Raw genomic sequence first — 26,395 nt, 5'->3', positions numbered from 1 at the left:
ATGGATATGTGACAAACATGATCAAGGAGGCAGTCACAGTTGTTGGTAAAATAAGCAAAACAATCAATGTAGCAGAGCTAAACCAACTGGGCATGTGGCTAGGGTGAGCAGTAGGGTTCAATAGGTGGTTGTCATTGAGGACGTCATGGCTATCAGCAGAACGGAACTGGTATGAGAAGCTTTGTAATGGAGGTAAAACCTACCATGGCATTTAATGATGTTGATTCAGGTAAAAACATATAGATTGATTTGCTATTGGACAATAATTGCACATCTCATACTGTTAATACCAAAAATTATTTTTTATAAGTGCATAACTTTAAAAGAGCCTGTAAATGTAAAACTGACAGACAGTTAAGTTTTGGAAGCTACAGTAATAGAAAATATAATTTGTTATTTTCCAGTTTACAATGACACAATTCCAATTGAAGTGAAGAATGTAAAAGAAATTGATAGAAATTTGATTGGTTATGCTAAAATAGCAGGAAAACATAAAATTGTAAAGGTAGACAATATATAAAAATATTTTGGTAGAGATGATAACTTAATTGTGATTACTTTGAAAGAAGATAGGCTGTATAAGATGACTAATAAAATTTATAGGAAAGAGTTTAATATAAATAGTGAGTAATGAGAGCAATATCTCAGTAAAGAAGAAATATCATTGGACACAGAGACATAAATTTTAATATTTGAATACATTATGTACACTTATGTAGAGCTCATAATCCTCCAATTTTGAGGAGATGATGAAAAGTTTGGAAACAAGCAATAAATAAGGAAATTGAATGTTTAGTGAATGTAAATACTCTTGACACAAAGTGGATTTTATAAGTAAATCAGATAACACTGTCAACCAAAAGTTGTGATTCTACCCATCTTTGTTTGACATGTGATGCAATTGTGTCATTTTTTGTGACACCATCAAGGCACAGTTCTTTTGAGTCAGATTGTGTTTGTAGATTGAGTGTTGTACTATTTTGTGGCACTCTCTTGCATTGAACATTTAAGTTTTGAAGTTGTTCGTTAGGTATCTTAGTGACTCATCTGACATTGTTAGCTGTGTGTGTACAACTGTCATTGGAAGAATTTGTATTGGTCTGGTAGTGAGTTATTTTGATTTCGAATATTGCGGGTTTATTGTGGGTGGTTATTTATGCCCTTGCTTTGTATTACTGGTGGATCATTTTTATTATGGTGGGGAATTTAATAGTGTTTTTCTCTTTTCGTCAGTAATGGGCATGACAGAGAAATGAGCTGGTCATTGCTTGGTATAATGGACAAATGTATGGTGCCTACAAATAACTTTTTATGACATTCTTTATGCTTTTATCTGCAGTTTCCATTTTAGCAAGTATTTTTATGCAGTTTCACATGTTTTGTTGTTGTAGTACTTGTGGTATGAGTGTTTATATTTATAGTTGTTTGTGTGTATCCAAATTGATGATGCAAGTTTTCATGAATTTTGGGGGTTTTCTTGTTAGTGTTTGGTGACAGTCTTGGATTGTGTTTGTTAGGTATCACAAATGTTGGTTTACTATCAAAGGTTGGGTTACATATTTGACGTCAGTTATATGAGTGGATTTTAGTTAGTGTGTTAGGTACATAGGGTAAGTAAAGATTTGGATAATGGATTTGATGATTTCGTTGCATTGGTTTTTGGTACTTTGGGTTTCATTTCAAAATTCAAAGAGGTCAATGGACATTTAGGGTATTAGGTTTTTGATTTGTGTCTGTGTTTCCAGCATGTTGTTTGAGTTACAAATGTCAAGTGAAATTTCAAATGGTCTTTGTTTTTGCATTTTTTTAATGTTAAATTTTGAGAATTTTGAAGGCTTGATTTTTGAGTTAATATTTGCTCTTGAATGGTGTCATTATTTCTATTGACATATAGTTAGCTTTTCCTGCCCCAAACTCCCCACTTCTTGTGGTCATTCCATTAGTTTCAGTTTGTTGCTGAAGTTAAATATCCGTATTTGATTTATGTTTGTTCACATCTGTTATGAGTAGCATTGTGGTCACAACATTGCACATGGTCAAAGTAGGTATCTGAAAACACAACTTTTGGTAATCCCCTTTCTTGACATAGATGCATGAACCTCTACTCACTAAAGAAGTCTTACATTATGAGTCTGTCCATTAATAGAATCGTAATATTTTGTGTTGGATTTCTGTGTCTCTACACCAGTGCTCAGTGATGCATACCAAAATCCAGTCCAAAGATTGCAGTTCAAATTGAAATAGCTTTATTTTATATTATGTTTATTGCATGTTTAGAGAAATAATTGTTAAGTTTTTGAAATTAACTTGCCCTCATCATTTTATTTTATAATAGCATCTAGTAATTATATGTTTTGGTGTGTCAGAATCAGTCTTGTAAGTGTGTGCCACAAAAGTTTTTAAACTGATGGAGGCATTTGTGAGGCAGTGGAACATGTTGCTTGGATTTGTCATAAAAAAAAGACCTGCTTCTCATGCCCTTGTCATTATAAGTGCTCAGTTGGACTACTATCAGTTTATTCATAAGATCACATTAGCACTCCCATATTCATGGAGTGTTCCTCAAACAGTTATATAATCTGAGTGTGACAGGATGGTGCACTGACTTGTTGAAAGTACTGGTTGCAAGTGAACAAAGAGCCACATGTATTTGGACAATAGGTTCCTATATATTCATCAGTGAGATGATGTTATCAGGGGACACTTTTTCTGTGGTTTCTTTTGTTGGAAGTTGGTATAATAACACACAAGAACCACCACATTGCATTACTAGTTTACGTGATGAATACAACAAGTTTGTGTTAGTACATATAGTTCCCACATAGCACATAGGAGCTAATAATAGATTAAAACAACACATTGTTGGGCAAAATACACAGATTTTTTTTTATATTATAGTAGGAGAAACAGAAGTGAAGCAGGGAAATTCAGACCAAGAAATAGAAACTTTTTGAAATACAGTGCTACACAAGACTAATGAAAATTAGATATGTAGACTGAATAAGTAATAAGGCAGCACTGAATAAAATTGAGAAAAAAAAAGAAATCGGTGGTATAACCTGACTAAAAGAAGTGATAGAACACAACCTGGGTCATCAAGGACCTGTAAATGAAGGATGTGTGGTCATAAAAAGACCACAACAACAATACTGTGGTCTCTCATCTTAATCATGGCACAACATACTTCACACATTGTGTGTAAACAATGACATCTGTTATTTGTGAAGTAATACTGCTAGCCCCTTTTTATTAGCCAACCATTAAGTAATGTAGGAAGATGATCTAGTCTACATCAGGTATCCAAAAAACTGTATAAATATGGACCATTGTGCATTGTAAAAGTTTAGCAGTCAATTGAAGAATAAGCAGTATATACTGTTTATAATACTGGGCTGATGACTGCCACTTGTGAGAAATTTTGTGATATTATGTGCAGGCCCACCATCACATTTCTCAGCCAAATGTGGACCTAATCATTGTGGAGCAGAATCTTGATACTTGTTGTGATGTTCTAGACCAGTACCAATATGTTTTTCATCAAAATAATGTGGCAGATTATGTAAGTGATGCCTATCTGCACATTAATAAAAATACTTATCTTTTTCTCTACAGTGTTATTCCATACTGTATGTGCCCAATGTCACTGCCTATAGAACTAGTTTGTTAATTGGGTGTTATGTCACACAAATTTATGTCATACATATTTATCTCATAAACAAAAACATAACTGGAAAACAATAGTTCAAGGCGTCCCACAAAGCTCCATACGTGGTTCAAGCCCATTTATGTTCTATGTGGAAGACTTACCATTAATATCAGCTCCTCGCTAGTTTTGTTTGTAGAAAATAAAAGAGGTATGCATACAGAAATGCTGTTACTCAGTAGATGAATTCATGAAGTATTAACTGGCAATTCAAACTGCATAAAACTTGTTTTTATATCCCATTATGTCTACATACCTCAAAATGAACCTGTACCTTTGTGGTTCTTGCAGGATGAACTGGTAATTCAAGTTGGATAAACCTTCTTTATATATTCCATTATGTCTATATGCCTTGAAACGAATCATTACTTTTATGATGCCTGTTCATGACAATACATCTGTGTTAAATGCTCTATTCAATACCACTCAAATTCTGAGAATGTTTCTTTGTAATCGCAAAGCTTATTTTCTTTGTGGCAATTTCTGGGATCATCATGATGTTTGGTGACTATTATTTGAAATTTCATTCATCATATTATATTTTTTGATTATATTTTGAAAATCCATTTCTTGCACTACCGTATTGCTCATGAAAATGTTTATTACCCCATGAAATTGCATCTCCTTCTATCATCAGTAACTGATAGATATTTGAGCATTTAACATTATTTAAATGCGAAAAGTATGTGGCAAAATTATCCCCAAATTTATTTATTTGGATTATTACTACAAAATTTGTTTAAGTCTTGAATATTAATATGCCAGTAAATGTGAAATTGAGCTTTCTGTAAACACTCGTCTTTGACTCATTGCACCACTGAGTCATGCTGTCTTTGTATACTGCATGTTTTGTATAAGTTTTGAGGAGTCTTTGGTGCATGCTGACATAGGGCTGACGTGGTGAGTCATGGCTGTGACTTGCCTCATATAAAATGGAGTGTAATTATTGTCTTGTGAGCTGAATTCTGTTCAAATATGCATGAAATCAAAACATTAATTTCTGTTAATCAGCAAGACTGAGAAAGAATACAAATATTTCAAACTGAAAGCCAGAATTTATTTCCAAAGTAACCAGTTTCATTCAGGCTGTTATATGATAATAATGAGATTTGTCATGACAATTTATTTCTTGACAATGAAGTGTCTTCAGAGAAACACTTCAGACTTTGGTCTCTCATGAATCATCCCCTAACAGATTATTGGTTGATGTAGTAAGGCATCAATCATACAAGAAAGTCAAGATGAGTATCTACATTGTTCTATAAAATTTCGGGATAACTGCTGGATGTCTGTAAATCGCTGGTATGATATTTATGGATAGAATCCTTTTGCCATCTTCAGCTGAATACTGGTGTTCCTAGTTGGAAATACACATGCATCACTTAAGCACATGCACTTCTGCTGTGAGTCTGTGCACTCTGTGGTGAAACATTTCCACTTTGATATCAAAATAACTGGTTTTGGATGGTAAGATCTCAGGATGGTTCTGATTATGCAGAGCAGAATTCTGTAAGCACCTGCTTTCTGCAGCTGTAAGTCATCTTTAATTGATATTGGAGCACCCACCTATGACGCAGTCAAATACTTGATATCTTTACTCAAACCCATTGGAGGCAAGTGTCCACATCATATAAGAAATTCGACTGATTTTATCAGCAGACTCCACTCACTTAAGCTTGAAAGCAGCAATTTGATCAGTTTTGACATTGCTTCACTTTTTACAAATGTGCCTTTGATGGAGTCATTATATCTCATTGGCAATGCATCTGGGGCTGATATTAGAGCATTGTTTGAGAATACTCCCTCCTCAGCATACATTTTATTCAACAAAGAGTTTTATGGAAGAATTGAGAAGCAAGCACTTGCCTCAACCATTTTAAAAACATCAGTATTTTAGCAATATAATTCTGAAACTTCCATAGTTTGGGCTCATAATTTGGACAGTTTCCAAAAGTTCCTTAGGCATCTGAACTCCTTCAGCATCTGGACTCCATATATCAAAAAATTAAATTTGCTATGTAGATGGAGAAAAATAGTTGCTTGCCATTTGTGGATGCCTTGGTACAACATAAAATGCTGGCACAATTGGGCATTCAGTGTTTCAAACTGACCCTTATTTACAATCTACTAGTTGCTACCATCCTACACAAATGATGGACATTCTAAAGATCTTGATCCACGAAGCCCATACCATCTCAGATGCCAATACCCTGCAAACAGAAGTGGAAAACCTATAACCTGTGTTCCTGGACAATGGATTTCTATCTCAATAAGTACAGAGAACACTACAGAAATACAAATGTCAAATCTTCCTTGCTTGCTGTGTGGTTCTTTAGTGGATACTGGAGTGAGGAACAAATGCTATTAATGAACAGTGAATTCAGAAATTAATTTGTTCTACATCTAATAACAAACAGTAAAAATAATATTTGACTTTGTTGTTGTAGTGGCAGCATCAGTTGCTAACAGTATATACAGATGTAGAAATACTTAAAGTCACAAAATGGAAAATCCAGGATGGAATATAACAATATTATGAAAGCTTTAATTGTGAGAGTCTTTTTGGTGTACCCATCTACGACTCAGTATCTCTGTTATATGGTGACTAGCAACTTTCCTTTCCACAATATAGATTTATAACTCTGTGAGTCTTCACTAAAATGTCTATTCAGAAGATGTGAAGCCCTAGCCAATATGAAACTTTATAGACGTTATTCAACTGGCAAACACACAAAATTGGCTCAGTACATGAATATTTGAACTAAAATATACCAGCCGCTGGAGCTACGGAGAGGGGATGCTTGCACTTCATTGGCAGTGGTGTAATCATTCATGACAGTGCCCTCATGCTATGGTGGCAACTGTGGGAAAAGTGGCTCCATAACTGGTGGCACATATTTGAAAGTGCAGTCAACCAGCTGGGGGACAATGCTACATAAGGAAGAGGATGAGGCCTTCAAAATGACTGCTTGTCTATCACATAGTGGAAATGTTTCACCTTCAGTAGGCAGAATATTGAGAAGACATAAAGTAAAAGTAATCTTTCAACCTCCTTTTAGAATATCAGCACTTTTTGAATTTCTTAAATGATTTAGAGTTGTGCAGTTTCACCTGCAGTAGGCAGAATATTAAGAAGACATAAAGTAAAAGTAATCTTTCAACATCCTTTTAGAATATCAGCAATTTTTGAATTTCTTAAATGATTTAGAGTTGTGCAGAGCAGGTGTTTAAAGGATTCTGTTGTGAATGTAGCAAATCTTACATAGGGCAAATAATGTGCACTGTGCAGAATCACTTTATGGAACATCAGTTGCATACCTGCCTCCTGCAAGCAAATAAGTATGCTATCACTGAACACTGTATTTCTACTGATCGTTTAATTAAATATAATGAAACACAAATTGTGGTCTACACATCAAACTCCTGGAGCTCAATCACCGATGAATCAGTTGTAATATGACTGATTGAACTCCTTATTCATCGAGATAATGGTTTTCAGTAGAAATCTGCATGATACCTGATTATAAAAAAAATCATGCTTTACATAATCAGTGACATCTCACTACCTTACTACACAGAGACAATCATTTTGATTTTGAAGAGGTGAGCTTTTACCATGGAGTGCACACAAAGCAGTGCATAGACTTATAGCAGAAGCACATGAGCTCAACCAATGTATGTGCAATGCCAACTAGGAATACTATGCATGTGCCAGTGGGACTTAAACAGGGAGGCTTATCATATTATTCATCAATATTTTCCTGAAGATGCCCAGAAGACTCTGTGCTGAAATATTGTACCAGCAAGTTACAGACATCCAGCAGTTCTCCCAGAATTTTATAGAACAATCTGTACACTTGGAATGTTTTAAATTTCACGAGTATTTACAATTTTGCTTTATTATAATTCCAGTCTTGAACCAAAATGTTTATTTGAAATCAGGCAATTAATTTTGGTTGGTAATGATCATCTTCATATCTCAGTAGAAACATGTTGCATTATGTATATCACGCCAATATATGTGATGGTGTAGTCACAAGCATTAGCCATTCTGGCTTCATCAAACAAATAAAACAGTTACTGAGACTTAACTGAACTCATACACATATAACTTTATGTATATATACTGAAGCACTAAGGCCAGGAATCAAACTTGGGTCTCCTGCTTACTAGGCAGGTGCATTAGCCACTAAGTCACCTTGGCACAGGGGTTCAAGCAAATGCACAGGCAACCTTGGCACACCTCCCTCCTCGATTCAGATTCCCTCTCACACACAAACAGAATTACTGAGGCTCTTCATGTTCTGGAATAGCACCTCAGCAGCAATTGTAAATTGGGGGGGGGGGGGGGGGGGGGGCACAGCCTGAAGCCCAGAAGCAGGTACTAACACATTGAAATGGCACAGTTACAGAGACTTAACTGGTCTCATACAGATACAATTTTATGTATATATACAGAAGTGATGATCCGAAATTTGTACCAAGGCTGGGAATTGAACCCAAGCCTCCTGCTTACTAGACCAGTGCATTAACCACTAAGCCACCTAGACAGAGCAGTTCACAAAACTGCAAGGATTGCCCCAGCATGTGTCCCTCCACAATCCAAATTCTCACTGCCACTCCATTGGAACAGGCGAGGAAGATGCATTCTTCAAGTCATTCATGAAGCAGCCATATAACACATATCTGTAGAGGTTGCAAGAGAAAGCAGTCATTTCATCTTTCTCCTATGTCAAATAACATTTCCAGTAGGCTTTGTCGTAGTTCCCTTTGCCTGGTCCAGCTATCAGGTGCAGAGAAGGTGAGTTTTCTACTACAGTGATCAGAATGTGATAATTATTCTGCATTATGGAGTTTTGCAAAATTTCAAGCTAGAAAAGGTTCTAAAATGTGAACCCTCTAAAACGAAATGACCTCTACTCATTCTGTTTCCTGTGGAATCAGATATTGCAGAAACAGACTTGCTCTCGACAATGCACACCAACATTGCAAACCACGCACTTTTTAAATTAATAGACTAATCCAAGTAAAAATATACACATGTGACAATAGTTCATAACCCCCAAGTCTGCCCCCCTCCCTCCCCCCCCCCCCCCCCAGTTCCAATTCCCCACAACCATCTCCTTCCAGTTGCTTTTCTATAATCACTGTCCCTGCCCTGAACTCTAAACGTCATCCTCACTCCTCCACCTCCCCCCCCCCCCCCCCCCCACCCTACTACTATAACACGAGATAATACAGCTCAAAGTAAAATAGAGGATGGGGACTTGGAAGTAAAGCCTAAGTTGCTACGAAGAACATGCTTAGGGTTGGAACTAGATAAAATTAAGGATTTATATGGACAGTATCCAGTCTAATTCCAGACTACATTGATGAATATGCACAGGAGGTGCTTCAAAAGTTTGTCAGCCCACAGGTTGCGAACAATCAATGTGAACATATGATGAGGCTCATAACACTAGAGGAGTTAAATATTTTACTCAATAACACTAGAAGAGTTAACATGTTTTACACATAGCATTGAGGCACTTTATGAGATTAATGTATCCAAAACATGAAAACTGTAACATTTACAATGCCAGAGGCTGTAGACTGAGTACAGCTTAGCAGTTGCAATTGATCCCATGTTATGAAAGAATTATTGGATCTGTTATAAAGTGTCTGAAATAAGAAATACACCATTTGATCCTGACAGTGTATATTGTGATCCTGTATAAGCTCATGGTTGTATAGCTTATGGAGTCTTATGGAATTTTACAAATGGGAGGAGTCATAAAAGACACTGAAATGTTTAGTAACTACAAAATAACCTGATTATCATTCAGTTAAACCCCATGAGAAGTGATGTGTTCATGGCCGAATTATTTAAACTAGCAGAAGAGAAATGTTTTGATGCAGCACTGATTCAGAAACCATATGTGAAGGATAGGAAAAATTCAAATGCACCTGCCAGTTGGAGGATAATAATAGATGGTCCAAATCTAAAGGCATCTATACCTGTATTTAATAGGAGATTAATTGTACTAAGATTTGGTCAACTTTGTGATGAAAACTGGCTAGTTTAGAATTATTTGGTATGTGTAAATAATTAATGATAATAATTTTTTAGTTTCACTTCAGTGAAGATACAGAGGCCTATTTGGCCCACATAAAAACAGCTGTGCTGGTAGCAGGCAGGAGGCAGTATGTCACTACAGTGTATGCAAAATTACACCCAGGTCTTAGGTATACTGGCTTCACAGATGTTAGGGGCTGCAATCTAGTTGACACAACTATTGAATGCAATCTGCTAGTGGTAAGTAATCCAAACAACTGACCACATTTCAGAAGAAAGCAAGAGCAAACTACAATATTGATATAACTTTATTGAATAATGAAGTGGTTTCAGGTGGGTGGGGATGGGATTACCTCAGATGACCATAAAATGATCTGTCTGATGATTAAGAAAATGCTGGAGGCAAAACAGAGAAATGTACATCTAAACACCACAACCTTAAGGGGGCAGCCTAGTCACTACTGAAAAGTGAGTATAAGCTAATACAAAGACACACACATAATATAACACAGGATGACCCTAAGCTGTCTTCTGCAGAAATCCAGGCTCTATCTTTCCTAAAAGCTGATGACCGTCATTATCCTCCCTTCTACCTGAAGCAAACTGGCTCCAAAACTTTGCCTAATTATAGCCTTCTTTTAAGTGCATGTTCTGTAGCCACTTGGTGAGCAGATTTTTTATCTCTCCACTTAAATTATGTTACCAAAAATTTTTTGTTTTTGCTGTTTACAATGTACTTAGGGACAGGTAATATGTTCCGTAATGTTTGGATGATTGGAAAGGTGACACAGCAAGAACTGGGATTGAATTTTGCAAGACCACAACCAGCACATGTGAAACAACATCAAAATGCCCTACGATAGGAAGAAGAGCATTAATGATACTTGGGAACAATATAGGTTCCAGGCTATTACGCCATGGTCAAATTGATTTCACCTTAAAACCCAACATTTCATTCCCATCTGTGGATGACATTTTCAAGGGAGATGATAATCTCTTTGAATGTCCGATGTACACTTTGGTTCAATACTGACTACAGCAAAATTCTGCTCCCCTGTACTCCCAAGGAGTGGTGGGAAATCAAATGTTTTGAATGTGTGAGTAAAATTGGCTGGTATTGAATGCTGTCATCTGCTGTTGGTATCATCCCATGATGGACGACTGGTACACGACTGCTTCAGTACTGGAAGCCAGATGTCATTCAATTTCATGCCCTCGTCATCCCTATCGAAATTTCTGGGGTGTTTTACAATCTCTATGGCCTCTGTGTACAACCTTTCATGGTATCCACTTGTGGCTGCCAGTAGTTCAGTCCAATCAAAATGAATGTTGTGGTCTCCCAGATGTAAAGCATGTTCCGCAACTGCTGATCTGACAGTTTCCCCTCTGCTGCAATTACACTTGTGCTCTTCTAGTCTTTTTTGATCATTCTTTTTGTAGTACCCACATATAACTCCCCACAACTACATGGAACCCTATAAATTACTGCTTTTTCTAGTACTTTTGGGCATCCTCGGCTGATTTTGGGTGATCTCATAGCTGGACACTGACACATATGTCACAAAACGTGGAGAGACATGATGACAACACAAGGAGAGAAGATTGCCTCCAGATGGGCCTCATAGCCATGATCGAGTCTAGCAACAGGATTGACCAAACTGTGGGCCCAACACAACAAGAGGAAGTCAGTATCAACCTATGCAATAGCAAAGTGCAACAAACTTTCGACACAATGCTGTCAACAGCTCATATACAAGCCTCAATCTCCAAATCGAGACCAAGAGGAAAACCAATACCAAAGTGAAGTCATCGATGAGTAGTCAGTAGTATGGTGGAGATAGTAATGAACACTCTTAGAAGAAGTACATGACTGACTGAGCGGTTGAGATGTGGCAGTATTTATGTTGGCCAAGAGGAGCACTACTGGCCAGCGTATTCATGTTGCTAGGCAGTGTCACATTCACTAGGAGAGTGCAGTGTTGCAGTGACACTGCCCTAGCTATCGTCTGTTAAGATCCATTTACTCTAGCAGGCATTTAGCTTCCATGCAACCTGATACAAGAATTGACTGCATAAGAATAATCTTGAAAAAATGGAACATTTCGGTTATCTACAAACCCACACGGAAGATACAAAATCACTCAAAGTCAACCAAGTATGCTCACCAACTGCTGGAAAAAGGAGGAATGTATCAGATTCCATGTAGTTGTGGGAGACATATGTGGGTAGTACAAAAAGGATGACCAAAAAACGACTACAAGAACACAAGGGCAATTACAGAAGTGGGGAGATTGACAGAACAGCTTGTAGTGCTTGTAGTGCATAAATTCTAGAACCACTTGGCCTTCCTCTGGCTCAAACCCAGGTTATTTTAAATAGAAGTGTGAGAGAGACAAATATGACCAACTGCACATTGCAAGTCTAAAGACAGTCACAAGTAAAATGTGGATGCGGCAGCCGAACAGCAGCCAACAAGTACCTACTGTATGATCCATAGAGTTTCAGTGAACATGAGAAGAGACTATGCTATTCTTTGCTGGTTTAGTGACTGTGTGATTGTTAAGAACAAATGAAGACAGAGTTTTAAGTCATTCATGTGTTGGACTTGCTAGAAGCAAGACATGTTCACATTTTCTGGTGGTTATTAAACCAACCCTGTTGTAAATGTATCCTAGTAGCCTAATGTTTGACAACTTGGTTGAGTCGCATGAGTTTGAAGATTTATATGAGAAGTGGTGATATATAGAGGGATACATTCCACGTGGGAAAAATATATCTAAAAACAAAGATGATGTGACTTACCAAACAAAAGTGCTGGCAGGCCGATAGACACACAAACATACACAAAATTCAAGCTTTTGCAATCAGCTGTTGCTTCTTCAGGAAAGAGGGAAGGAGAGGGAAAGACGAAAGGATGTGGGTTTTAAGGGAGAGTAGAAAGACTTACCTTAGGGGGAAAAAAGGACAGGTATACACTCGCACACACACACATATCCATCCGCACGGTAGACAGGCCGATAGACAGGCACAATAAATTAACACACAAACACACACACACAAAATTTCTAGCTTTCGCAACCAATGGTTGCTTCTTCAGGAAAGAGGGAAGGAGAGGGAAAGACGAAAGGATGTGGGTTTCAAGGGAGAGGGTAAGGATTCATTCCAATCCTGGGAGCGGAAAGACTTACCATAGGGACAGGTGTACACACACACACACACACACACACACACACACACACACACACACACACACACACACATATCCATCCGCACGCACATTGTGTATGTAAAGATGGATATGTGTGTGTGTGTGTGTGTGTGTGTGTGTGTATGTGTGTGTGTGTGTGTGTGTATGTGTGTGTGTGGGTGGGTGGGTGTGTGTGCGAGTCTGCTTGTGTCTGTATATGTATGGATGTGTGTGTGTGTGTGTGTGTGTGTGTGTGTGTGTGTGTGTGTGTGTGTGTGCGAGTCTGCTTGTGTCTGTATATGTATGGATGTGTGTGTGTGTGTGTGTGTGTGTGTGTGTGTGTGTGCGGGCGCAAGTATATACCTATCCTTTTTTCCCCCTAAGGTAAGTCTTTCCACTCCCGGGATTGGAATGACTCCTCACCCTCTCCCTTAAAACCCTCATCCTTTCATCTTTCCCTCTCCTTCCCTCTTTCCTGAAGAAGCAGCCATTGGTTGCGAAAGCTAGTAATTTTGTGTGTGTGTTTGTGTGTTATTTTATTGTGCCTGTCTACCGGCGCTTTCCCGCTTGGTAAGTCTTGGACTCTTTGTTTTTAATATATATAGTGGAAGTTGAAATATACCATGACTGAACTATAAGTATTCTTCGTGTACCAAATTTTTCAAGAATAGAGAGAGTGTCTGATAAATTCCCTTAACAAGCATTGTTCTTCGAAGAAGTTCTGGAGATCAACTTGGACAGCTATCCAGAGAAGAAGATCGGCTGTGCATACCAAGTAAGGCAACGAAATGGGAGAGAGGTGGGAAGTTTTCAAATCAGCTCCACATCGCTGCTTGTCGTCTAAAGCATCAGAACATGGTGAGCATGACAGGACAGAAGAAAACAGGTATTTTGGGATGAAAACAAGATGATAAGATATTTTATGTGCTGCCATAGCAACCGAGTAAAACAAGACAAAAGAACCAGTATATGGAACTGGTTTCTGCCTAAAAATTCAAATGGTGAAAATTAGAAAATTCCAGAAAACGGAAGACAGAAGAAAGTAATAATGTTACAAGAACAGAGAGAAGATCTTGACATATTAGACTAAGGAGAGATACAATGAGAAAAATTCAAGTAAGAAGATCCAGTGTGGGGAGTATACAGCTCTTACACACATGGCGGCGATGCCAACACGGAAACCAGCAACCGAAGACAGTGGCACCGGTTGCTGTTCACCAAGGCTGATTCCACATCTGCTCACCGACACAGCATAAAACTCTTTGTCAGGTGAGCATAAAACAATAATTGTTTGAACATAAATTTGAAGAAACTGTTCAATAGATTGTATTTGTGTATTATACATATAATTATTTTTTTAAAATGCTTACTAGATCTAAAATTGGTAAAACCGTGGAAAATGTACAGTTAGTTGGAGAAACTTCAGAACCAACCATGGCTATGAGAATCAGTAGAGAAATGCCTAACTGGACTGAGTTAGCAAATTTAATTAAAGCACAAAGTGCAGCTTCAAATGCTCAAATTGGGACTATAAGCGAAAAACTAGATGCCCTGAGGGCAGATTCAACGGCTTTGAGAAAGGAATTAAATGAGACTTTAAATTCTAAATTAAATGCTCAGAATGAAACTCTAAGGAAAGAAATATGTTTGGTACATTCTAGTTTAAATGCTCAAAGTGAAGTTCTAAATGATCAGAGTGAAACCTTGAATAATCAAGCAACAAATATAGGTTTACTAAAGCCTAAATTTGACACACTAAATAGTAAAGTTGAAAATTTTAAATTAGATTTAAAGAAAGAATTAACAAGTTCTATGAACTTTCATGTAAATCAACTATTCACTGACTTGAGTCAGAAACAGAATGATCAAATCCAAGATTTAGCAACAAGGTTAGAATTTGATATTGAAGAAAAATGTAATAAGGTAGAAACCAAAATCAATGAAAAATTAGGATCATTTGAAAATGTATGTAATGTTAAGTTCAATGCTGTAGCAGAGATTACATACTGTAAGAGAGAGCATTGATAAGCAAGAGAAGTTGATACTAATTACCCAGTTACAAATTACATGCATGAATACATGAGTAGTTACTGTGGAAAGAAATTTCAGAGAGAAACTAGTGAACTCTGACATTACAAATGTAAATACTTTGGAGGCACAGGTGGAAGATCTTATAGATCGAAAAGTTTACAGGAACGTATTTCCTATTTTATCTTCTGAACTTAGTGATACCAAGAGAGGTATGGATGACCTATGGAGAGAAGTCAAACTTGTCCAGGAACAAGGAGAAAAATGAATAACTTCACCTGATGTGTTACCTAGTCAAGTGGTGATTGTTTTGCAGTGGGGAGACTTTCAAACTAAATTTAATGAGAAGTACTGGTGTACACTTGCTCAAGTGAAGTTAATATCAGAGCCATGGGACCCAGGTGGAGTCATCTAATCTCCCAGGGACGTTAACGTTCTGTGTTAATGGGCGGAGTGACGACAATCGGATCCTGAGTTGTTTTCAGTGTTTCTTCTGTAGCAAAATTTTCTTGCACTAAATTCCCCCAACTTCTTACACTATTCTATCCCCCACTTAGAGGTTATTAGATAAACATACCAGCGAGAAATTTTGATTACGTCACCCAAAAATGCTCCTGGTACATGAATGTGTCATCCTCAGTTGTTAGAGAGTTGTGCCCGCTAGGAATTTTGATTGTGTCTTCCTCGGTTATTCCAGGGGTGCCCCTACCTGTCCTCGTGACTCGTCCCGGCTCACCCCAACTTACCATAACTTTACTAGGTGGCGACATGAGGTAGGAATTCGTACGCATATTATCCCTGAAATAAGATAGATTAAATCTGCCTAGTCAGCCATTCTCTCCCACGGTTTTGATTGTAATGTCGACAGCAGCCGATGTGGTCTTCACATATAGTTAGGTTTTATTTTTGTCTGAATTAGTCCTTGTAAGTAATCTCTTCACCAGTTTTTTGTGCAAATCTGTGAACAGAAGTCTGGGTAAAATCAATGTCATTACATTTGTATATTCTATTAATATGAATCATAATTACAATGATTCCAAAAATGGTTTTCTTGAAAGCTGTCTGGTAACCCTGTTTTCTTTGTCATATAGTTCTAAGTAAGTAGGGAGAGCCATACCTGGACGTAACTTTCAAAATAATTTCTGAAATCGTGAGAACACCATTCTCACACTGAATATAAGATAATCGAGTTAAAGTCATTGAAGCATATTTTTCTTAGTAAACTGGATGGAATATTATATTTGTGAAAAACATCATATTATTTGACTAATTAAATGACTGTAATAATGGGATATATAATCTTAGATTTGGTTCATAATATTTTATACATTTTATGATATGTGACGTAGACGTGAGGGTTTGTATCGATGTCGAAAGTGGGGGGGTAGTCTAGGTAAAGCATGATTTACAGTAACAGTTAAATCATGGCTAACACAAAACACACATCACACCTATCAAACAACCCTCACAAACAAGTGTGCCTGATTCTTCACCATTTGCCATTTCCATAGGGTTGCTAACATTTTCTTCAGGGACGTCAAGGGTGAAGGTGGGAATGTCCGTTCTGTAGGAGACTATTTAAAACCATACCTCCTCTGGCTTCTTACTCAAGTACCTGCGAGGTAGGGATCCTGAGGAAAGGGGGTGGGAAGGGTTTCCTGTCTTTGGGGCTATCTTCTTTCTCTACTTCGATCCTAGCAATCACATCTATTTTTTCCTTTCTTACTTCTTATCTTATCTTTTCCCTCTTTCCATATTCATCTTCTTCCATTGCTGAAGTCCTTCCTAGTTTCTGTGGTTTCCAATAACTTACAACTTATCTTCAGGTAAGAATGCCGAAGTATCAGACTACATGAAAACACTTCCACATACACACAAAGAAATACAAATACACAAACAATGAAGTTACAGATTTAAAAAATGTAAGAACCACCAAGGGTTGTAGGGGAAAAAGATATGTCTACATCTGGAAAAATGCACTTATTGTTTTTTAAGTGATGGTTCTACAAGATGTTGCAGAACTTGCTTTGCAGCCAGGAGAAAACCACATTCATTTTGATAGGACTCAAGTACTGGCAGCTACATGTGGATACCATGAAAGGTTGTCCAGAAAAGCCATAGAGACTGTAAAACACCCCAGGTATTTCAACAAGAAGGAGGAGGGCATGAAATTGAATGACATTGGGATTCCAGTACTGAAGAAGGCATGTACCAGTCTTCCACCATGGGGTTGAGAGCAACAGCAGACAAGGCAGTCAACAATGGCCAATTGCACCCATTCACTCAAAACATCTGATGTCACACCACTGTGCGGAAGCATGCAGAAGTGGAATTTTGCTGTAGTCAATAACTAGCCAGCGTCTGAATCGGACATTCAAAGAAGCTATGATACCCCTTTAAAATTTACTCCACTGATGGGGATCAAACATTGGTTCCTTAGGTGAAATCAATTTGATCATGGCATAATAGGCTGAAATGTTTTGTTAAGTGTGATATCTGAAATCACAGACAGTGCTTGTAAGCTTAAGCATACTGATGAAATATATCAAGATATGATACTGTCTGTATAACTGGTCAACCTCAATCTGCTGTACTATATAAATTGTAGGTAATAGTGAGATACTACATGTAAAAAACAGCTCTGTCATGAATCAAAGTAGTAAGTACATTCTCACAAATAATGTGCAACAGGTGGCATAATATTCACAGAGTGTACAGATACTTCATTCATTTTTCAAAGTGGGAAATATGAGAGCTGTGTCACATTCTGGAAGCTCCATGAGAGCTCCTCTTTGTGGACAAAACATGACAGCTGATACCAAGACATGATAGCCCATGTAATGTTCAAAGTGACCATTGTGATAAGCATCACACAACTACAGTTAAATACAAGAAAAAGATTATTATATAGAAAAGAGGATACATAAAAAATAATGACAGATTGCACATCTGTGAACCAACAGCATTTGTCGCAGAGAACCAGAGCATGAGACTATGCTATGGTAATATGTAGGCTACATACTGTGGGCTGATATCCAGGTCAAAATGATAGATTTAATTTAGAATTAGACAAATTTGAGACTTTTGTTATACAATCAGTTTTTATTCCTACATTTTATTTGTTATGTAATTAACACACTTTTTTCTTTTCTTATTCTCATTCCTGTGAATGACATAGCTACTGTACAATTTGCTTTTAGTTTCTAGGTGGCCAATCAGAGATATGATAGCAAATAAATAATTAAACAATGAAACTCTGTCATACATAAATCGTGTGCCATTCTCCTTCTACCCTATAATACACATAATTTGCCTAATGTGAATTGTTCACCATTACAGTTGACACATGTAACACTGGGAGTGTAACAAGAATGAATTTGATGGGAGCCACAATATTTAGTATACTTTGTTTGGCTCTTGAATTGTTTACCGATATGTCAAAAGTGAAGACTGTTGCACTGTATTGTAATGGGGTACATGGTGACATCTGGAAACTCATCCCATCAACAGTAGCACTAGCTGATAAATAATGATTGTAAATATCAGCAAGAATTACAGAAACATGCATTTGGCTGTCTTTTATCATCTGCAAGGTTTATTGTTGATCCTGAAAAAATGTACACCCAACTTACAAAATATTTTAGAAGACAAACGCTTAAGCACAGAAACATACCTCAGATAATGGCCTAATGACCACATAACAACACTTACCAACTAGATTTGATTTCGTTAGCTGTTTTGCTTTTATTGATGGTTCAGATGACTCAGCTCTGGGATCATGTGTGCCGGAACAGAAGCACATAATTTTTTTTCCCCACCATATGCTTGTGTCCACTAACAAGTTGGCACTTAAACCTGATTCAGTTCTGTTAAAATCCTGTTCCTATTATTACAAATGTGAAAAATATGATCCATTAATGCTAAACAGTGCCAGCATTAACAGGTCATCAGGTCATATTTTTCACACAAAGTACTTTCCTGATAATCATATGGTAAAGTTTCCCTTGAATTTCTTCAATATGTGTCTGTCATAACAGTTTTGCAGGACTGTATTTGATACGTTTCTAGATATACTGGTTATCCTTATCTATTTGTTTTTCAGTAAGGAACTGCTGGAAACAATTCATGAGTACTATCTTGCATCTGAGATTCTTGATTTTGCATTTACTCATCAACATTCTAATTCTGTCATTCACACCACTGGTTTCTTCGGGATGAGTTAGCCATCACAGCATCTGCAGTATCCCACAGTGTGATACGGATATGTCCAATTCACCTTAGTTGGCTGATGGCCTGATAGATTTTGTCCAATTATTGTGATGAAGAGATGAAGAGTTCTGACAATGACTACTGCAGCATTTTATTTATTTATTTATATGCTGGTTTGCAGAAGCCTAGAATCCACACTCTGTGTCATAGTGAATTTTCTTTCTAAGATAGTATGGCTGCTCATTGGTTCTTGTTGCCCATCACTGAATTGTTGAGTGATTTAATCCATGTTGTCCATGTTGTTGTTGTTGTGGTCTTCAGTCCTAAGACTGGTTTGATGCAGCTCTCCATGCTACTCTATCCTGTGCAAGCTTCTTCATCTCCCAGTAGCTACTGCAACCTACATCCTTCTGAATCTGCTTAGTGTATTCATCTCTTGGTCTCCCTCTACAATTTTTACCCTCCATGCTGCCCTCCAATAATAAATTGGTGATCCCTTGATGCCTCAGAACATGTCCTACCAACTGATTCCTTCTTCTCGTCAAGTTGTGCCACAAACTTCTCTTCTCCCCAATCCTATTCAGTATCTCCTCGTTATTTATGTGATCTACCCATCTAATCTTCAGCATTCTTCTGTAGCACCACATTTCGAAAGCTTCTATTCTCTTCTTGTCCAAACTATTTATTGTCCATGTTTCACTTCCGTACATGGCTACACTCCATACAAATACTTTCAGAAACGACTTCCTGACACTTACATCTATACTCGATGTTAACAAATTTCTCTTCTTCACGAACGCTTTCCTTGCCATTGCCAGTCTACATTTTATATCCTCTCTACTTCGACCATCATCAGTTATTTTGCTCCCCAAATAGCAAAACTCCTTTACTACTTTAAGTGTCTCATTTCCTAATCTAATTCCCTCAGCATCACTTGACTTAATTTGACTGCATTCCATTATCCCCATTTTGCATTTGTTGATGTTCATCTTATACCCTCCTTTCAAGACACTGTCCATTCCATTCAACTGCTCTTCCAAGTCCTTTGCTGTCTCTGACAGAATTACAATGTCATCGGCGAACCTCAAAGTTTTTATTTTTTCTCCCTGGATTTTAATACCTACTCCAAATTTTTCTTTTGTTTCCTTTACTGCTTGCTCAATATTGAGATTGAATAACATCGGGGAGAGGCTACAACCCTGTCTTACTCCCTTCCCAACAACTGCTTCCCTTTCATGTCCCTCGACTCTTATTACTGCCATCTGGTTTCTGTACAAATTGTAAATAGCCTTTCACTCCCTGTATTTTACCCCTGCCACCTTTAGAATTTGAAAGAGAGTATTCCAGTCAACATTGTCAAAAGCTTTCTCTAAGTTTACAAATGCTAGAAACGTAGGTTTGCCTTTCCTTAATCTTTCTTCTAAGATAAGTCGTAAGGTCAGTATTGCCTCACATGTTCCAGTAATTCTATGGAAAAACTGATCTTCCCCGAGGTCGGCTTCTATTAGTTTTTCCATTCGTCTGTAAAGAACTGATGATAGTATTTTGCAACTGTGGCTTATTAGACTGATTGTTCGATAATTTTCACATCTGTCGACACCTGCTTTCTTTGGGATTGGAATTATTATGTTCTTCTCGAAGTCTGAGAGTATTTCGCCTGTTTCATACACCTTGCTCACCAGACGGTCGAGTTTTGTCAGGACTGGCTCTCGCAAGGCTGTAAGTTGTTCCAATGGAATGTTGTCTACTCCGTGGGCTTTGTTTCGACTCAGGTCTTTCAATGCTCTGTCAAACTCTTCATGCAGTATCGCATCTCCCATCTCATCCTCATCCACATCCTCCTCCATTTTCATAATATTGTTCTCAAGTACATCGCCCTTGTATAGACCCTCTATATACTCCTTCCACCTTTCTGCTTTCCCTTCTTTGCTTAGAAGTGGGTTTCCATCTGAGCTCTTGATGTTCATACAAGTGGTTCTCTTCTCTCCAAAGGTCTCTTTAATTTTCCTGTAGGCAGTATCTATCTTACCCCTAGTGAGTTAAGTCTCTACATCCTTACATTTGTCGTCTAGCCATCCCTGCTTAGCTGTTTTGCACTTCCTGTTGATCTCATTTTTGAGACGTTTGTATTCCTTTTTGCCTGCTTCATTTGCTGCATTTTTATATTTTCTCCTTTCATCAATTAAATTCAATATTTCTTCTGTTACCCAAGGATTTCTACTAGCCCTCGTCTTTCTACTTACTTGATCCTCCGCTGCCTTCACTACTTCATCTCTCAGAGCTACCCATTCTTCTTCTACTGTATTTATTTCCCCCATTCCTGCCATTTGTTCCCTTATGCTCTCCCTGAAACTCTGTACAACCTCTTGTTCTTTCAGTTTATCCAGGTCCCATCTCCTTAAATTCCCACCTTTTTGCAGTTTCTTCAGTTTTAATCTACAGGTCATGACCAATAGATTGTGGTCAGAGTCCACATATGCCCCTGGAAATGTCTTACAATTTGAAACTTGGTTCCTAAATCTCTGTCTTGCCATTATATAATCTATCTGATACCTTTTAGTATCTCCAGGGTTGTTCCATGTATACAACCTTCTTTCATGATTCTTAAACCAAGTGTTAGCTATGATTAAGTTGTGCTCTGTGCAAAATTCTACCAGGCGGCTTCCTCTTTCATTTCTCTCCCCCAATCCATATTCACCTACTGCGTTTCCTTCTCTCCCTTTTCCTACAACCGAATTCCAGTCACCCATGACTATTAAATTTTCGTCACCCTTCACTATCTGAATAATTTCTTTTATTTCATCATACATTTCTTCAATTTCTTCCTCATCTGCAGAGCTAGTTGGCATATAAACTTGTACTACTGTAGTAGTCGTGGGCTTTGTATCTATCTTGAGCACAAGAATGCATTCACTATACTGTTTGTAGTATCTTACCCGCATTCCTATTTTTCTATTCATTATTAAACCTACTCCTTCATTACCCCTATTTGATTTTGTGTTTATAACCCTGTAGTCACCTGACCATAGGTCTTGTTCCTCCTGCCACCGAACTTCACTAATTCCCACTATATCTAACTTTAACCTGTCCATTTCCCCTTTTTAAATTTTCTAACCTACCTGCCCAATTAAGGGATCTGACATTCCACGCTCCGATCCGTAGAACGCCAGTTTTCTTTCTCCTGATAACGACATCCTCTTGAGTAGTCCCCGCCCGGAGATCCAAATGGGGGACTATTTTACCTCAGGAATATTTTACCCAAGAGGAAGCCATCATCTTTTAATCATACAGTAAAGCTGCATGCCCTCGGGAAAAATTACGGCCGTAGTTTCCCCTTGCTTTCAGCCGTTCGCAGTACCAGCACAGCAAGGCCACTTTCGTTATTGTTACAAGGCCAGGTCAGTCAATCATCCAGACTTTTGCCCTTGCAACTACTGAAAAGGCTGCTGCCCCTCTTCAGGAACCACACGTTTGTCTGGCCTCTCAACAGATACCTCTCCATTGTGGTTGCACCTACGGTATGGCTATCTGTATTGCTGAGGCACGCAAGCCTCCCCACCAACGGCAAGGTCAATGGTTCATGGGGGGATGTTGTCCATGTATCCCCTATAAAAATCTGGGACAGTTGAATGTTACACCTGTCATCTACAAAATGTTATCAGCATCAGTTGACTATAACAGTAGTGGTGTTCCTTAAATCAATGTACTTACAGTACATGATTAGCATATGTCATATGAAAAACTAATTGCCTTTGCTTCTTTGGTGATGGAGTACCCCATATTGTGGGCACTTATGATCTGCCCACAATCAAACATTGTGATGTGCTGGTGTTTGTTTCTTGACCAACTTGACACATATGGCTGGTGTTAGGTGGGTCTACATTCCAGTTACAAGATACATAAACTGTTCTATATGTGAGGGAGATGTTTCCCAGCACCATAAATATTTCTATCAACTGCTAATGAGAATATGTTGCCCATTTAGATTAGAGACTGGCAATGTAAGCAAACTACATTTGCAAGGAGCGTGCCATTAAAACAGTCTGAAGTGTGTGACAAAATTTTATATGACAAATGCCACTAGAGAAATATAGTGAACTGTATCTTCATCAAATACGAAAAACAAAATGTTCTCTCATTATATTCCAGCTGAGGTAACTGCCCATCTCTAATGATCATTACAACAATGTAATGCTCAGTCATACAAAGATAAACCCTAAAGCAATGTCACGTAATTCATCAGCTGTTTCACCTTCTTTGCATATGTGCTGATCATCCGTCCTGTAGTATGAATGATAATGTGCTTTCTCATCAATAAAAATATGACTTTTCTAGAGAAAAATGATAATGCAGGTTATAATTAGAAAATCCATCAACATCAAAATATCATTCTGAGTTTTAAGTCACAATAAATTTTGAAATTTAATGGGCTGAAATGCTAGTAACTGCTGACTCAAAATGCGAACAGTGTAAGAGCTTGGATCTTCTGTTAATACTTAATTATTTGTTATCAAGTGCTGCAAAGAACTATGAAATGTTATTAGACTTTTTGAGAAACATATTATTGTTATGATAATACTTGTGTTTCTGTAAAATAAACATGTAACTATTCCAACCCAAAAGCATACACAATTACACTTTGCAAAAAGGAAAACTGATGTATAGCATAGAACTCTCATGCTTGACTCTTTAAATATGGCAGAAAAATTCATCTCAATGTATTTAGAACATACTAAAAGTCTAATTAAAAACTATTGTTAATTGTACTAATTTTACAGAATTTCATAACAAAGGAACATAACTTTGAAAACTGTATCTATGATAAAACATTTCCAGGCAGTTTGTAAAGTGTACTGAGAAAATTAAATTTTTGTGAACCTGTAATTTTTAACTATAAGTCTAATTAACCAACTATTATAACCTTACATTGTACCACTTGCACTGTTAAGTATTTATAAAAAAAAGATCAGAAATTTATGAAACAGTGGTGTTAAACCAAAAAAAATGTATTAGTCATTTACTCCTTTTTACAAAGAAATCCTCGGCATCAGGAAATATAGCAAGAAGATCAGGTCATGTATTGTTCAGATAATAAGTTACAATTCTGAATCATTCTGCTACCATTTTATATGCATATATAAAAAGCTTCATGTGTTATTTCAAGCAATACACAAACTGTTGATTTTAAATGGTCTGCAGCACACCTCGTCGTTTTATGATTACAACCTATACAAGTTAGCTTTTCTTCAGTAGACTTACTCTTGTTTCTCTTTCTAACCTTGTTTACTGTCTATTTCCCTGGCTCTGTTGGTTGAGTTCTCCTTTCATCTAAAAACAGTATTTTTCTGCTAAAGCTAGGTTGTACATTTTTCTGTTACAGTATATTCCATAAACTGTTGTAATCATTGACTGAAATATGTTCCACAAATGTCTCTGATGATATTAAGAGTTTTTGATTGTAGCTATCACTCAAAAGTACGTAATCCTTAATCCTTCAGAAACTGTTTCCCTGACCTTTATGCCCCTGTAAAATCTTTCCACAGGAGGTGATAAATGATACTTTCTCTTTTAAATACTCACAAGATTTCTTCCATCAGGATCATGAATCCAGCTAATAGCAAGATGCCCAAAGTTGTGCAGCTGGCCATAGTAATTTTGGTTAATAGAAAGTATAGTTGACTGTAATATGTGACTCAGAATATCCATGCCAGTATTTTCAGTTAAGGGCACTGTATTTCCCTTATCCTGTAAAAACAGCAGAATTTTCACAGAAAATTAGTTCCACATATTTTTGAAAGCATGAACTGACTACTTGTAACAAGCAGCTGACCTGCCAGCAGCTTTCTCGTAAGTCTCCTTCCATAGTTTAATTTTTATCAACATTTGTAAAAATTTTATTCACATTAGTTGCAATACAAATAATTTTAAATTGGTTCACACTTAGTATTTGGTAAACAAAGCATAATACTTATGTAACACAATTTTATAAGAATTCAGAGATATCACTGGATTAGGTAAAACCAGTTGTTAAACCAAATTCTGAAACTTCTTAAAATTTAACTTACAAGAACTAGAAGCACTGACACTTAGATCAAGGTGCCCAAATATAAGAATATGGGCAATCTGGCATTTACGGTGGTGCCTATATCCCATATGCGTGAGAATTTACATCACCCTAGGGATATTTACTGTGTCACTGTAGCTGCTTTTTGTTGGAATATGAAAACAGTTTCTGTGTTTACCATAAAATAATGCTAATGGTCATTTATAAAGCTACAAATAATGGATCATTTGTAGTTTACTCAAAGATATGTATAAAGGTAGAAATCATGTGCAAAAAGGCTGGCGATCTTGGATGTTTTATACAGAGATCCTAGACCAAAATAAATTGCAAATAGAGAATATTCATACTTCATAAACAAAAGTACAAGTGATGATTCGTGTATGTTTGTGTAACAGTTATCTACAAGAGTGGAATATTTCTTCGTTTACATTACATGGATACTCTGTAAATCACACTTAAGCGCCTGGCAGACAGTTTCTACTGCATTGTGTACTGTTATGAGTGCACATGACTTTGTTTCCGTCTTTGTCTTCCAAGTTCTGATGATCACATACCTTCTCTACTCAGATGATGGGACAGACTGTCTTTCACCATTCTTCATTATTTGTGTAACTCCAAGAAAAGTGAGGAACAATGGTTGGAAGTAGCCAATAAGTCAAAACCTATGTTTCAGGTAGGAGTAGATGTAGCTTCATATGTTTTTGATACTAGTGTTAAGTTTAATTAATTTACTTATTTCTTTGACGCCTACAATATTCAAAACATCAAAAGTTAAATATAATATAACTGTGGTAGTGAAACATAAAAGCAATCTAAAGGAGAACCGTAAATGACATAAGTGGTCTGCAATGTAGCTGCAAGGATGTTACTGGTTTTGCAGTTTTATTTTCTATAGGTGTGAGCTATTGCAAACAACTTACAATATCAATAAGACTCACTACTGCTAAGTTTGTTCAGACAATGGAGAAGAAGAGACTAATAAGCACATGAGGAATGAGAGTAAATATTGGTTAAAGGACTGTTAGGTTGTCCTTTGATCACCTCACTAAAATTAATTACTCTTTAATCACATTCATTATCTTCATAGTCCGGTACCTCATTTTAAACATTTCTTTATTGGTTTTTTAAATTCAGACAACACAACAATTG

General features: G+C 37.2%; 1 protein-coding gene across 1 annotated transcript in view; it reads right to left on the bottom strand.

The window, feature by feature from the left end:
• Window positions 1-26,395, bottom strand: part of LOC126325567 (phenoloxidase 1-like) — a 180,408-nt gene that overhangs the window by 59,789 nt on the left and 94,224 nt on the right. Inside the window, exon 10 of the mRNA XM_049995261.1 lies at window positions 24,763-24,927. Coding sequence (XP_049851218.1) covers window positions 24,763-24,927 — 165 coding nt within the window. The remainder of the gene's footprint in view (window positions 1-24,762; window positions 24,928-26,395) is intronic.

The sequence above is a fragment of the Schistocerca gregaria genome, chromosome 2 (genome assembly GCF_023897955.1).
Source record: "Schistocerca gregaria isolate iqSchGreg1 chromosome 2, iqSchGreg1.2, whole genome shotgun sequence".
In the NCBI taxonomy this organism is placed as follows: domain Eukaryota; kingdom Metazoa; phylum Arthropoda; class Insecta; order Orthoptera; family Acrididae; genus Schistocerca; species Schistocerca gregaria.
This window is presented reverse-complemented; position numbering and strand designations above follow the sequence as displayed.